Source organism: Xiphias gladius, chromosome 1 (assembly GCF_016859285.1).
Source record: "Xiphias gladius isolate SHS-SW01 ecotype Sanya breed wild chromosome 1, ASM1685928v1, whole genome shotgun sequence".
NCBI classification, from domain to species: Eukaryota; Metazoa; Chordata; class Actinopteri; order Istiophoriformes; family Xiphiidae; genus Xiphias; species Xiphias gladius.
In genome coordinates, this window is record NC_053400.1 from 131,501 (window position 1) to 148,241 (window position 16,741).

The window sequence follows — 16,741 nt, forward strand, 5'->3', positions numbered from 1 at the left end:
TTTTGTTAAAATGCTAACATGCTAAACTATAATGGTGAAAATGGTCAACATTATATCCGCTAAATATCAGCATATTTGCATTTAATATGGTAGCCTGCTGACATTAGCATTTAGCTCAAAGCACAGCTTTACCTAAGTACAGTCTGACAGAGGCTCTAGGCCTTTAATGGTGCATTTGTGAAGTTCAGCGTATGTTAGTGGAAAAACATATGTGTATGTAGAGAGAGAGAGAGATACAGCGAGAGAAAGAGAGATATAGATATATATGTATATGTATATATGTATATATATGTATATGTGTGTGTGTGTGTGTGTGTGTATATAGAACTCCATCAATCAGGTCATTATGGTGCTCAAGGTGTGAAAGTAAATTAGTATGAAGCATGACAAGTTTATCATTTATTCACTTTGAGTAAGGGGCATATGACAGCAACCTTGGAGTTTGCCAAACAGCATTTAAATTAGCATGAGGATTTTGAGTTCTGATGAGACAATAATTGACTCCTTTGGGCAGAACTCCAGGCACTATATCCGGTGAACAGCAGGCACTGCTCATCACCTGGCTAATACCATCCCTAAGGTGAAGCATGGTAGTGGCAGCATCATGCTATAGGGGTGTTTCTCAGCAGCAGGGACAGGGAGACTGGTCAGAATTGAAGGATGGATGAATGCAGCCAAATACAGAGAGAGCATTGTAGAAAACCTGCTCCAGAGTGCAGGTGACATGACACTGGGGAAATGGTTCACCTTTCAGCACGACAAGCATATAGCCAACACAATGCTGGAGTGGCTTTGGGACAAGTCTCTGATTGTCCTTGAGTGGCCCAACCAAAGACCAGACCTAAACTCATTATAACATCTGTGGGGAGAGCTGAAAGTGGCAGTTCACAAATGCTTCCTATCCAATGTGATAGAGCCTGAGGTGATCTGCCAGGAAGAATGGTATAAACTGCGCAAATCCAAGTGTTCAAAGGTTGTAGAGATTTACCCAAAAGGACTCAAAGCTGTAATTGTTGCCAAAGGGGTTCCTGAAAACTGAATACTTTTGTAAATGACAGATTTTAGTTTTTGATTTTTAAAAAAAAAAATTCTAAAAACATGTTTTCAATCTGTCATTATGGGTTATTGAGTTTAGATTTATAATGAAAAACAAAATTAATTCAATTTATTTAATTAAAAATTAAACCCACAATGCATCCTTTCTCTGTCATCCTTAAAAAACTGGTAAAATGGTAACCAAGATATTTGACCTGACGGCACTCTTAACCAGAGGGACTGACAATAAAAGTAGATGAAATCTAAAAACAAAGCAAAAAGCTCACTGTATTAAACCTTTCGAATAATGACCTCAACAGTGGAGTCCTTTCAGAATATAACCATATACTCCATTCAGAGGGAAACGGAAGCAGAGCCATTACTTCATCCTACTAATAAATGGAGAAATCTCAGTCTATCTGTCTGTCCGTCCTTCGATTTTCTCGACTTTTTCGATTTTCAAACTTCACGTGTGAATCGTTGAGGACTGGAGGAAGTGCAGTGTAGACTGTGAAGGTTTTTGGGTGAGCAGTTGTCAAGAAACTTAAGAAGAAGAATATTTAACAACAGTTGGCTAGGGCTTGGGTTACTCATCCACACAGCAGAAGTCATCGAGTAGACAACAGCGGGTCGCACAGATGGCTGCAAATGGTAAAAGCATGGATTCCCTGGAAAACAAGCTGCAGCTACAAAACCTCACACAGGATCATCTAAATTGTGGGAGTATTTTAGCCAGAGACCCAAGCTCTGCAAGACAACACCATTCTGTTTACTTTCTATCCCCACACAAACATGATATATTAGGATTATTAACAGGAAGAACAAGTCATTTATGCACCGCTGCTGTTACGGTAATGTAACTTTATACCATGCGTCATCTAACATTGTTATTCGGCCATTGCATATTTTCTGTTTCCTTTTAACGGACATGTATGAGTGAGAAAATGGCTTCAACTAACATTAAGTCGTTTAGAATATTTTCCTTGCTGATGCAAAAATTGATTTGCCAGTAATTTTCTTGACTGCATATTACTCCAGTGGTGAAATAAATCCATGTCACACCAATTTTAAATTTAAATTTGTGGTGCTTTTGAACTGTGCTTGGTTATACTGAGAGGTGTTCCTAATATTTTGTCAAACTTAATTTATATAAATGGGATGGACAAAAATGTTACGAACACCTCTCAGTTTAACCCAGTGCAGTTAAAAGGGATATTTCTTTTCCAACAGTGCAACATTTTTGTCGTGTCAAAATGTCCTTTTAACTTTACCGCTAGAGGTGAAAAAACTTTATTTATTGGCACTGACTGTTCAATGATTTCTCAAAGTCAAAACAATGGAAAACACTTTAACAAGGCAGTAGTGGAGAAAAATGGATTCATGTTGAACTTATTTTCAGTTATTAGTAGCAGCACTGATTTTGCATCATAACACATCAAATTTGGGAACATTTTTCAGGTGTTTTTCTGTAGAGGGTTAAATATGGTGACTGAAGTTATGACTGAAAACCTGCCAGTTATCTTTCATCACTTTGTTACAGCTCAATTATCTCTGATCTTTTCCTATGATACCATAATTAATTCTGCTTGACGAGTCGTCTCACAGAGGAGACTGCTTACAAGCCTGCATACAGTAACTAGGTTTCTTCCAGTGAAGCTCTGTTATTTTATTTGGGGAAAAAACTGTGCTTTGAAGTTTGGAAATCTCCCACTGGCTCTGTTTCAAGAACTCTGCGACTTGAAAAGGGAAGAGGTTTGATGTAGAAGTTTGGAGCCAAAGCTGAAATGATTAAGCTTACATTAGAGCTGGAGAATTGTACTGTCAGCCATTTTTAATATAATGGGACAGCTTCTAGAATCTTTGTTCTGTGTATCAAAAGAAATATCGGTGAAGGTTTTCCACTTTGACACAGAGAAAATGGCAATTCGTCCCTGTAGTTTCTGATGTACTCTGAAGTACTTGTGAATTGATTCAGGGATGAATGGAAGTGTTTTCCATGAGTTTAGACTTCTAACATGTTCACTTATTGTCCTGACCACATCCTTGTGAGTCACTTATTTCAATCATTTTGTAGACTGCTTCAAACGCATGTCAGTCAGATAATTGTATGTTTTCATGTGTATACCAAGTACAGCTCATGAATTTTTGTTGTTAGTCTTTGTTGTAGGACATTTCACATACGCTGTGCATATCCTCTAGTGCATTGTGTTAGTGTTGACAACTTCAATTTAAGCCAGGAGACTAAATCAAACTTTATCCAAAATCTGTGTGGCGGGCGATCTAGCTGTGACACATTGGGCGTCTGTTGAAGGCCAACTTGTAACTACAGTATGTTGGAACAATGTAGCTGTCAAATCAGTGTAATTCTGTGGAGGCATCACTGCGCCTAAAGTGGAATTTGTCATGTTCAAAGCAACAACTCCCTCAGTTACTAGACTTTAAGATAGGATTTTTTGAGGTTGATAGAATTTTTTGAATTGATCAAAGTACTCCAAGGCGATCAATCTTAGGACTCTGTCATTCATTTTGTAAAGGATAATCCACAGTGAGAAGTACAGTTATTCAACACTAAACCATGATATTACAGGTATCTTATCACAAGAAGAAACTTCGAAGGATCGCCAAGATTATTACAATTCTATCATATAGATAGTGTTAACTTTGAGAACACACACGCACCAAGTTGGAGACCAGTGTGAGCTTCAGTGTCAAAGTGAAAACAGGTTGTACAACTTTCTCCAGTGCACTATGCTTTATTCACACTGTCTTGCCATCAGTGTGGTGTCTGAGGTTGTTTTGGTTTTCCTAATATACATGATATTACAACCAGATTTTCAAAATAGTCACCCATAAGTGGATGAAAATGTTAACTCTCCATTTTCAATGTAAAGCGTCAAATTATTTCAATGTAATATTTTTTAAATCATTTTTTTAAAATACAGTATGCTCAAGTCGCTTTCATTTCTTCAAATTTATGGATAACTCTAATTACAAAGTCATTCTGACTGTATACTGTACATGGAAACTGGGGGGGGGATTTAGTGAATAAAATGGAGTTGTGTATTGGAGAAGAGTTGTTTGGCGCTATCACCAAAGTCATTGGAATTCATCCTCTGGGGACCATGAATGTCAGTACCAAATATCATGGCAATCCATTCAATAGTTGTTGAGATATTCTAGTCTCAGGCGACACAGGGAGTGAAAGACCTGCAGACTGCATGGATATACAGAGAGATGCATTCCCTTCTCCTTGTATCATCTGCACTGCAACTCAACAGCCTTCAGACCCAGTCTCATGAGGGAAAGCTAGAGGGGGAAAGACTGATTGATTCATGTTTCAAACAGGCTACCCACTGATCACAAGAAATCACTGAAACCATGAGGGGAGTGCTTCATAGCACCGACCCACAGTGACGAACATTAGATTGTGACAAGTGAATGAAGCCTGCAAGTCAGATACCAGTGTGATTCTTATTTTCTTTCACTGTGTGGTTGAAACTTGTTGGCCCAGCCAACCCCACTGAGCCAGAGAGTTTTCCAGTTGGTGCTTCTCATTTAGAGAAAATAGCACACGGTGATTCACTGCAACACACAAATTTGGGGGCACAAACGCAGAAATTTTGGCAAGCGATGGGAGAGCATGCTCTATCTCTTTATGGTCACAGTTACATAAATCAGTGCATTGAACACACAACCCCTTTGTCGCCTATGGTGTTTGTGCCTTTTTGTGTTGGCCATGACCCCTCTGCTCAAACCCTGACTGTTGCTTATTTCAGCAAAATAAGAAGGCATTTGCATTGACAAGCTAAATGAATAGTGTTATGTGTGGTGATGGTAGACAAGAACACTGATTCCCAACACATGATCAAGTGTGGTATGATGATTTGTTTGTAAGTAGCGCAGCGCCCGTTCAAAATGTGCTTGTTATCTAGTTTGATATTTTATTCAATCATCTAATCATCATCATCTAATTTCCATGTCACTGCTGATATTATGTTTATAATGATGATGATGATAATAATGATAATGATGATAATGATGATGATAATAATACTGATAGTAATAATGATGATAGTAATAAATAATAATAATAATAATAATTTGCAGATACTTGATCAGAAAAAAGTATTTCACAAATTCTAAAGGATTGCTGTGACACATACACTCACTTGACAATTTATTAGGTACATCTAGATAAAACTAATGCAGTCTAATACAACAGGCCTGCACTAAATCCTCCCTTCATGAGGATTATAGTGTTCAGTTTTTATTGAATATGTACTAGGTTATACTGAGAGGTGTTCCTAATATTTTGTCCATTCCATGAATTAAGGTTGACAAAATATGTTTATGCATTTTTCGGAGAGTGCTATTCTAACTACATGCTCGGCTCCAAGATCGCTGGCTTCGGGCATTACCGGGGCCTGAGCTGGTTCAAATTGATACGGCCTGGGACTATAATTGTCCTCCATCAAACAAATGTCCGCTCTAGGGGATTCCGGAAGAGAAAAGACCTCCACCTCATAAGAGCCCTCCAACATAGGTGGCTTGCAATTCTGTGTCGCTCACCATCTTTCTCTGGCCTGGGGTAGTCACTGAGAAACTCCTGCCTCACACATCCATGCCCCCAGCCCCGCCTCTCAGCTCCTTGCCCACTTTTAGAATTTTTCTAAATTATGGCATGGGAGGAGTTAGGCTCAGAGCAAGGGGTAAAGTTGCACTTTAAGGTCTCGTTCAGTTCTCATTTGGAAACTGCTGCATGAGTCGAACGTTTATTGGGCTCCAGACTAACTTTTTCCACTAGTAGCACTGGTGCTTCCTACTGAAAATATGGGGAGCACCAGCACAAAATTTAGTAGCAAAATTGAGAAGAAATGACGTTACACAACACATTCATATTTTTTCCATCCTAACTGTATTATTGATAAATGCTTTGGTAATAAATAGACAGTTTACACAAATAACAATTTACTGTTGTATTTTTGAAGGAAAAAATTCACAAAAGGAAGTAGTGCTTTAAGAGAAAAAAAATCATTAAGTTAAATAGTGCTTTTTTTTTTTTTTTTAAACATAAACACCAATGCTGCTGCCAGAAGTGCTGAAATTCCATCCAATGCATCTGTCCCTGCATAGTGTATGGTTCATGCTGCTGTTGTGCTTTAAAAGTGCTTAAAGTTTTTCAGTTGAGTCAGCAAACATAGTTTTCCCTGCAAACGTTGGGCCACACAGAGAGCAGTACGTACATATACATCTACATCTACATATACATATACATATAATAAATGGCTTTCCTTTCTTTGCAATATTTCAGCCATGTAAATTGCGTGAGCCATTCCTGTTGGAAAAGTGAATTGAGTGATTGTTTCATTATCACCAAAGGGCGGAGCAAGAGCGAGGGTACTTAAGAGTTGGACACACGTAGAATTGTCCCCAACCCACATTGTTGTGATGAAGAGAGCTTCGTTTTAGCTCTCCACTCTAATCACTCTCTGTCTCACGCACACAGTAATTCTTGCTCCCTGATTTTTAAAAAACAAACAAACATACAAAAATGGGGGCATATTTGCAAGTTGAACTGGGGCTCCTATTCATAAAATTTAGTATCACTGTCTCAGAAAAATGGTTGCAGAATGCGACTAAATGGTCGCAGTCTGGAGCACTGCTCTAGTCTTGTACATTTAAATTTTGTTGGTTAACCAGAATTCAGTTTTGTCTTGATGTAACTGCAGCTACAAAAATAAATTTCAAATGCACTACACTCAAATTTTGGATTTTCTGGTCCTTTTTATTTTATTTCGAGTTACTTAAGATGCTGAGCTGTCTGTTTTATACTGAAATTACCTGTGGTTGAATTTGGAATGCATTTTTGCATGGAATGAGAACTATGGATTTTGTTACCCATCCACTGCATTGGAATGGCTTTAAGAAGGGATCTCTTCAGTTCAACTTAGATATGTGAATACTAGGGCTGGGCGATGTATTGACTTTTTAAGGTATGTTGATATATTCAAAGGAGATATAGAATGAGACAATACCATTATCAATATAAGTTTATGTTGCGTTATTTAACCCGTTTCTCCTTTTTTCCCACTCTCCCTCTGTATCTGTGTGCAAACCCGGCCCCGCTCATTCACAAGTTCTCCTACAGCATGGAGGGAGACATAGCGCCGATCTTTACTTTATTTTTTCATTTACGTGAAGTATATAAATGTATATGTATATATGTATATATGTATACATCACCACCATTGAATTTTCATCAGGATACCCTGAAATCTCAAGGCCTATCTGGGTCTTTAAACAAGAGCAACTGGACTTGGTAAATAGACTGAAGAAGTTTTCCGTTCATTTTAGAGACTTCATCAGTTCTGTGTAAAAAATAAATGTATAAAATGAATGAAAACACGTCAACCAAATTCAGCCAAATTCAGCGTATGAAAGCAAAAAAGAAAGTACTGAAAGCAGTCGAACTCTTTCTTAGTATGAGATGAGAGCAGTTGAACTGTCAGGTGATGTGAAAGCACTAAAAGCAGTTGAGCTCACATTTAAAGAGTAAAGTATGAAATGAACTGTCAACTGTTGAACTAATCAGCTGAATAAAAGATGAACAAAACATCAGTTGACATGTAACATGTGAAAACAGATAAACTGTCAGGTAAGGTGTAACAATGAAATCTGTTTAAATTTCAGTTGAAGTAGAAGTACTGGGGATAATTGTGCGTGCACACTGACAGCAGTTGATATGTCATTTGATATGTTAGAACTAAAAGTAAGTGAACTGTCAGTTGAAGAGTAAAAGATGAAAACATTTTGACATTTTTCCAGTCAGTGGTTCTAGAAATCCAGAGAAGAGAAAACCACTCAGGTTGAACATTTCTGTGTAATGCTGGGTGTGAGGTGGGGGGAGCAGAATGGATATTTTTGAACCTCCTGTTAAAACAGTGTTTATGCTGAGATTGAAAGACAAAAATTGACAAAGAGGAGCATTCTGCGTTTTAACGCTATGTAAATAAACCAGCTTCTACCAAAGTTTCATTTTGTGGAGGACTTCTTGTATCATTTCGAACTTCAATTTCTAAAAATAAAGCATTATTTGACTCAAAGTAAAGTCTTGACATTGGGGTTTGTGTGTGTGTGTTTGTGTATGTTTGTGTAGACCTGGTTTGAGAGGAAATTTTGTTTCTATGAGTGTTGTATTCCTGGCTGGCCAGCCATGACACTGCTGTCTTGGACCTGATTGTGTTGAAAGGCTAATGCTTCAATTTTTCTTTTTTTTTTCTCACATTCATTGCAGTGGTGAACTGTTGCCCCCCCCCCCCCCAATTCCCCGTCGTTATCTCATTTTTCTTTCTTTCCCATACTTACAACCAGATTTAGGATTTTTCTTGAATAAGCTGCCGTTTTGTGTGTATTTGGCTGCCAGCTACTATCTTGGTGTTTGACTGGGAGATAAACTAAAGAGATTTACAACCGGAGAAGCTGGATTTTGGCTTTTCAAATGGACTTTGGGGATAGAGATTAAAAAAAAAATACAGAGTAGCTTTGTCTCATTGCTCTTTCTGAACCTTGCAGTTCTGAAACAAATATTTGATCAATCTGTTGCCAGTATTCTGTGGCTCTGACTATTGATTTCTTTTTGTTTATACATTTTTCTGACAGTATTGTTTAGGTTTTTTACATCACCATTTGATTACTTTTTTAATAGAAAAGTGTTGCATTTGAGGGTTTTTCACTGTTGTACTTATACTCAAGGGAGGAAACTCATCATTTGATGATGTCCATGGGTTCCAGTCTTCAGGCAGTCATTGACTGCAAAAGATTTTCATCCAAGTCTTAAAAATAATTCTTATAATTATAATACATGATATACAAAACAAAATTAATACATTACACATGATATAACAAAACTCAATTAATATAGATGTTTGAGGCTGACAAAGATATTTACAGTTGAAAATTTACGTTTAAATTAAATTAAATTTTATTTATATGATGCCAAATCATAAGAGGTTTTCTCAGGGCACCTCACATAGAGCAGGTCTAGACCATACTCTTTATAGTTATATTTATAGAGACCCAACATTACCCCATGAGCAAGCACTTGGTGACAGCAGCAAGCAAAAATTCCCTTTTAACAGGTAGAAACCTTGAACAGAACCTGGCTAATGGTGGGCGGGCAGCTGACTCGACCGGTTGGTTTGACACGGGGGGGAGAAAAGAGCACAGCACAGGTTCCACAGAAAGATGTATAATAATAATGAGACTAATAATAAAACTAATAATTATAATAATAGGGTGAATAATAATAAAACTAAATGTAGTAATAATAATAATAATAATGATAATCATAATTGAAACAGTGGATGTTGAGCAGGATCATGGGGGCAGTAGGTGGTCTGCAGTCACAGATCCAAACTCTGCAACCCCAGGGGTAGAAATACCTGCAGAAAGCGACAGGAGGAGAGAGGAAGGAGACAAGAAAGCACAAAACTACGAGAGAGAGAATAAGTCAAGTTAGTAACAAACACTGATGGGATTTAAATACGTACAAATGGAGGGGAGGAGAGAGAAGCTCGGTGCATCAAGTCAAGCAAGTCCTCCGGCAGTCTAGGTTTATAGCAGCATAACTAGGGGGTGGTTTAAGCCAAGTCTGAGCCAGCCCTAACTATAAGCTTTATCAAAAAGGAAGGTTTTAAGCCTACTCTTAAACATGGAGAGGGTGTCTGCCTCCATGACCCAAACTGGAAGATGGTTCCACAGCTCCACATTTTAAAAATCTCATAATGACATATGGGCAGGTATTCAGTTTGTAAAATAAACGTATAACATAAACAATCATATTTAATAAGGGTCTCTAAAAATATGCTGTTAAAGAATTGAGATCAAGATACATGGCAAAAATATTTTACAGTTGAAAAATAAATCTTCAATGCTGTCTGGGGGACATGTTTAATGTCAGTGTTTCTAAATTATGTCAAATATATGCCAAAAATATCTTTGGAATTTGGAACAAAGAACCATGTTGTTGGGACATTTGAGCTTTACTAATTAGTTATGTAAAAAGAAAATGTATTGATAGTGTAAAAAAACAAAACATATTCTACACTGATTTTGTCTCTTTATTTTTTTTGTCCTTTTTCCCAAAGCTGTTTGTAATAAACATGCTCCTAATTTTGGGCTTTGGGTGCTGCGCATAGGAAGCATAATGTTGCCATGCTTGGACTCAGTGGCTCAACGTTAATACCACAAATGTGTTAAGGTTTATTGGAGCTCCGTGAGACACAGTTGGTAAATGAGGTCCCCCTGTGTCTGGTGCAAATGCGTGACTCAGTGGAACTATGATCTTTGTTGGTTTTACTTAATTTCCAGAAACTGAACAAATACATACGATCAACATTACAGTATTACAATTAAAATCAGATAATGGTAAAAAAAACATACAAACCACAAATTAAGAGGCTGAGTGGAGCAACATACTGTAAATTAATAAGGCAATTTAACTGAATTATCGAGAAACATTTAAGTCCAGTTTACTGAGTTTAAAGAGACGATATTATTTTGAATGAAATCATTCAAAATAATATCCTCTCTTTTATGTAGATATTTTCTTTTAGGAAAGGAAAATATTTCTCAAAAGAATTGATAAAATGATCTGATATTTTATATTAATGTATTTGCAATATTATTCTTATTGACTCATTAAGAAGACTGGATTGCCAATATTAAGTGATAATCAGTGATAACCATCTGGTGAGGTTCTGCCATTACTTCAGTGTTTACTTATGCATAAGAACAGGTTATTCACTTTGAATCCAGTATGTCATCAACTTCAACTTCTCCATGTCTGCTGATACACTCTGTCCTAAAACCAGTATAAAGACTCATTACTACCAACAGCTGATATGGCTCTTTAGACTGTGATGAATTGTGGGAAACACTTACCATAGCTCCGAATACTGCTTCAAAGCAGACTTAGGAAAAGTGCACATCAAGTGTGGATTAATAGTGCTGTGTGTAGGCATTTTTCAGAATATCCCATGTTTTAAATGTCCATCATGTTGTTTGTTTGTTTGTATGGATGCTGCATTGGCTAATAGAGAAGGCAACATAGGCAAAAAAAACTTTTTAGTTTTTTGTATCCTCCACTGAGCCGCCAGCTGCTAATGCTAAAACTGCTTCATTTCCTGTCTTTCTTCTGGTTCCCCACGAGTTGTTCCCACAGTTCCAGAGCTCCTCTGGAACTTCCTCTGCCTCCTCTGGAGGGGAGAAAGGAGGAGGCAGCAGGGGGAGGGAAACAGGAAGAAATGGAGCTTTTCGTGGCCCAGAGAGTTTGAGGTCAACTTGAACACAGCCAGAACTGGTATTTTTCTCCAGGATTTCTCAACCCAAACTTGGCACTGACAATGATGATAAGATCAAAGTTCGCCCACAGATCCCTCAGGGGAAATTCAGTTGTTAAAGCACAAATGTGTTTTATTAGGTTACACTAGAGAAAAATACAAACAGAAACTAGATATATTGGAAGGAAATAAAGAAACATGTGAATCAACATGTTAAATCTTTTGTGCATAATTGTTTTGCTCAAGGAAGTAGGGAAATTGTGTAGGCAAGGAATTGATGGGGAAGAGGGCAATGTATTCAATGTCAGACCAGTGTATGATGTAGTCCATTTAAAGCCTCCACGTTGATGTGACCCATTCATTGTATTTGTCAGGAAAACTACTTCCCAAAAATATTTGGCTTTGTATTACTGAGAGAGATATAAGTTTATTTTCAGTGAAAAAAGAGCTGCATTAGTTTAGAATCACAGGGCATGCATTTGTTGATTTAAAATAATGATATACTGGTGTTTATCTGCAAAATATCTGTTAGCAACTTATCAGATTTTTTGCATATGGTGTTTCTAATTGGTTTATGATCATTATTCGTTGCATCATGGCTAAAGTTTTTATGGCTAGAACTAATGATATTTTTTCATATTGATTTCTATTAATTAATTGTTTGTTGTATTTTTTTTCCTGATGTTGGTGTAAATATTTTTTTCCCCTCTAACTATTCTAATACCTACCCTCATCTATATCTTCTTGCTGCTGTAATCTCCCTCCGTGGGACTAATACATCTCACCTCATCTCATCTCACCTCACCTCACCTCACCTCACCTCTTATATCTCATCTCCTCTCTTATATCTTTTATATTTTCTTTTATCTTTTCTTATCTTAAAATGTCAGAAAACAAAAAAAAATACCCATCACAATATCCCACAGCAGAAAATTGGATGATCAAATGTCTTGTTCATTCTGCTTACATTTCCAAACCCCAAAATATTCTATTTGCTACAATTGTAAGACCCAGAAACGCACCAAATTCTTTTGAGAAATAGGAACCATCAAATGTCTTTTTTTTTTTTTTATATAAATGACTAAAACAATTTATTGATTAACAAAATAGTTGCAGATTAATTTTCTTTGATCAATAATTGACTAGTCGTTGCGATTCTAATCAGAATACTACTGGGTGTATTTTGTAACATGTTGAGATTAACATTAAAGTGTGGGCACAATGTACGATTGTTGGACCAACTTTGTTCCTCTCAGAGCCACATAGTGTTTTAATTTTTTTTTGGATTGTTTAAAACGACATTATTTAGGTGAAACTGATCAAGGATTGAGCAGGAGACTCCTTCAAAGATGTTGCACAAATTTAGCCAAAGAAGTCAAAGAACATAGTAGAATGACTGAGTGGTTAAAGCGGCCTGCGGAGGGAGGCAGAGATGAGAGTTTAAACAAGAGAGTATCAGGTGTACAGTAATTTCTTTTCCTTCAGTGAGGCTGACTGTAGTAATTAATGTTAATGGTCCAGGGAGAATCCTTGGACTATGTCACATACTGTACAGTGTGTCTGTGTGAATGTTAAGTTTTTTACTTTCAGATTTGTTTAGTTTTTCCTGTTTGTAGTCTCATTGTTATTTGATTTTTGTTTTACACACAGCTGCTTCCCATTAAGCAGTGGAAGTAGTTTCAGTTTCAGTCATGTGCACCAGCTGTCAAGCCTCTCTTTGGATTTATTAGGTTCAGAGAGCAGACCAGGGCTTTTCCTCTCCCAAAGCAGCACAGTGTTTCTGTCAGTGATTTCTGTGGACTGTTTCTGCTTTCTAAAGTTAAATTCTTTATTTTTTTTGATCAACCTTGAATAGTTGTATCCTTAAATAGGGCTTATTTTCAGGGCTCATGTGGGTAACCTATGTATATGCATGTGCTAAGTTTTATTTTCTTCTGACAGAATTTCTTCCTGGTGCTGTTTGTTTGTCTCTAGGTTGATAAGTGGCTGAAGAGGATGATGATGCTCTCCTGAATCTCCCCGCTCACAACCCTCTGCCCCCTTCATCCTTCTCACCGTCCTCATCCACACCACTGCCTTCATCATGAACCACACTCCAAGTCCCCACCTGTCCGAAGGTGGTAAGTCGGCTGCAGGTGGGCTGCTGTGCAGCTTGGGTTTGGGGTCCGACAGGGGGATCCGCTCCCCGGACAGCCTCACCCACACCCCCAGCCCCACAGGTGGAACCCCCAGCTCCAGCCCCCCACTTCTGCTGTCGCCCGGGCTGGGAGGCCTTGGGCTGGTATCGCTCGGGACCATGGGTGAAGGAGCTGGTGCTGACTGGGAGAGCAGGGAGGAACTGAGGCTCAGGGAGCTGGAGGAGGCTCGGGCTCGAGCGGCCCAGATGGAGAAGACCATGAGGTGGTGGTCGGACTGCACTGCCAATTGGAGAGAGAAGTGGAGCAAGGTAATCTGCTGGATACTGAAGCCAGGAGAGAAAATGCTGAACATCTGTGAATTACCACAGTGATGTCATGAGATCGGATTCATACATACACTCATTTTCATCCTGTCAACAAATTGTGCATGCATTTATTAAAGAATATGTACATTTTATTAGTGAGAGGTTGTATAGTGATATTATGACTTATTTAATTTGATAAGTTAAAATGGACAGAATACATTTTACTTCATACATAATAACTCAGTTGATGAGCTCCATAGGTTGAACATACAGCTACAGATTATCAGTCAGCAAATTCTTACATAAGGTTGCACTAATTTTATGCGATGTAGATAACTTTTATATGCATTACAATGAACTTACTATCAAACCAAGTAAAAGTACTCATTAAATGAAGATAAAAAATAAATACAAAAAAGTAAACTGAAAAAGATATTGAAGATTTAAAAAAAAATAAAAATGGTTAAATAAATCTAGATCTATTATATCTTGAGTTATATATATTTTGAATAAGTCAAGAATGACACCAGTTGCTAGATAAAATAATAATCTATACTCAAGATCTACTTACTATCTTTCTCAGTAGCTTTTAAACCCATCTCAGTGTGTTGCTCAAAACTGAGCAAACTGATAATGAATACCATTAGATGTGATTGTGAACTCATGAAAAAGTTAGTAAATGGACCTTGACTTGAGATTATTTTTTAAAATTCATTCAGTGTTTACGCAAGGGACTTTACATAGCAGCTATACCTGCCTCTTCTTAATTTCTCCTAAAAATTATGCTGGAATGGTACACAAAATTGTGCGTAGGAATGATTGAGGGACAATTCAGATAGTTGACTTGATAGTTGATGTGTCGTTAATAAGTAGTTCCCCAATTACTTCAACGCCAGGAATATGAAGTAGATAATAATGTGTTACTAGAGAGCAGCCTGGGAGAAACAATTTTAATGAACTATGAGGTAATAAGTAGTTCATAAATATCTGATCGACATACTGAACACTTTCCTCAGCAGTTGTTCCTGATAAACTCTGAACTCACCGCTGTGCAACACAAAACAGTAACTACTCATGCATTACAGATCTCTCAAACATTACTCTTTTTGTGCTCTCTAAAGTAAAGTGATACATAATACAGAGTTGTTAATGAATCGTTCCTCATTACTTCATTTTACGTCACAATAAGTTCCTTAAAAACAAATGAAAGACAGCAGGTTTCCAAACAAGTATTTTAGTCATAATATTCAGGCTACATATACATTAATATTCACATCCATGTTATTTTCTGATGCATTTGTGATGCTGATGACTTAAAAATAAATGTAATGCATGAAGTAATGTATTTATGAACTACTTATTACCGAATTACTCATTAATATAGCATCTCCCAGTCTGTTCTCTAGTAAATCATCATTATCTGCTTCGTAGTCCTGGTGTCGGAGTCAATAGGGAGCTAATAACAACTTATCAACTATCAGGTCTTACCTGAACCTTCCCCACTTGTTCCTTTTGCATACGACATTGAAAGTCTTACTATTCATATCCATTTCATTTGCATTAGCAAATATGTTTTTCTAGAATAACATAATTCTGCTGGGATTATTCTTAACATTATTATTATTTTATAATCAACATTACAATGAAACATTTCTATCGGATGTATCTACCACTACAAAACATATAAATATCTGCACTTTTGTCTTACACATAATTTATGTTTCGATTTATAAAATTGAAAAAGTCAGTGCTTTAAGTATGAAACAGAATATGTTCTTTTTTTTTTTCAGTATTTAACTAAAAAAACTACACACACACTGTAGTTTATTTTGACTCAATCCCACACACACCATCCTGCAGCCCCAAATACTCACTACAGCACCAACTGTGGATTAATCCGCCGCTGAAAATAGTCCTTAACAAATGCACTATTTCCTCCTGTTTGAATCAACATTTGGTAAAAACTACAGTGTCCAGCTGTTAGGAAATTTATAGAAAAACAATGGGAAACCACTGGACCTGGGGCTGATTAGTTTATCCTTGATAAGTCAATGTTGTCTATGTTTCTCAGGTTCGTGCGGAACGTAACCGAGCACGTGATGAGGTTCGTCAGCTGAGACAGCGGCTGGACACCCTCACCAAGGAATTGACCAGCATTCGGCGGGAGCGGCAGGAACTCGCCTCAGAGAATGAAACGCTACGGCAGCAGTCACTGCGTCTCCGTGGCGACCACATGGCTCCTCCTCCATCCGCCACTTCCCCCTCTTTCTCCCCTGCACACCATAGTGGTGCCTCCTCCTCCTCTCCATCTATCCCTCCCTCCTCCCCTGCTTCTTCCTCCTCTTCCTCTCAGGTTCACAATGACAGCAAGCTGGACAGGGTGGTGGCAGCACCACCAGGGTCTCCAGAACCAGAACCAGAACCAGTAAGGGACGTGGACTTGGAAAGACAAAAGCTAGGTCAGCAAAAGGTGAGTCTGCAGTGTACGTTTAGATTAGAATAAATTCTTTCATTTGATGAGCTGGTATCACTCTTGGGACATGTTTGTCTACACAGACCTGAGAACAGAAACATTAATATATGACAAAGAAGGCAGTGAAATTATATCAATCAGACTGCTGCATAGATGATGGAAAATCTTATTACTTTATTTATTATTGCTTGTGTTGAAGGTACCATGTGGTTTTTATCCACACTAGTGTCTTGGCTGCAGGGATGGCAATGTCAGTCTCTTTACTGGTTGGTCAGTCCACCACTATAATCCAGGGGACAATTGCAGCTGACATTGGGCACGAGGGGTTGCCAGTCTATCACAGGGCTGACACTTAGAGAGAAACAGCCAGTCACACTCACATTCACACTTATGGACAATTTAGATTAACCAGTTAACTTACATGTCTAGGGACTGTGATAGGAAGCCGGA

The 16,741-nt window shown here is 37.8% G+C and overlaps 1 protein-coding gene across 5 annotated transcripts in view; it reads left to right on the top strand.

Annotated features, from left to right (window-relative positions):
- Positions 1–16,741, top strand: part of ccdc102a (coiled-coil domain containing 102A) — a 74,403-nt gene that overhangs the window by 19,430 nt on the left and 38,232 nt on the right. For 4 of the 5 annotated variants that reach the window (XM_040124113.1, XM_040124121.1, XM_040124089.1 and 1 more), the window contains exons 2-3: positions 13,350–13,821; positions 15,890–16,288. In XM_040124113.1, coding sequence (XP_039980047.1) covers positions 13,459–13,821; positions 15,890–16,288 — 762 coding nt within the window. In that variant the 5' untranslated portion in view covers positions 13,350–13,458. Of the gene's footprint in view, positions 1–13,130; positions 13,158–13,349; positions 13,822–15,889; positions 16,289–16,741 lie in introns of those variants that run through there. The other variant, XM_040124104.1, reaches the window with a different exon arrangement.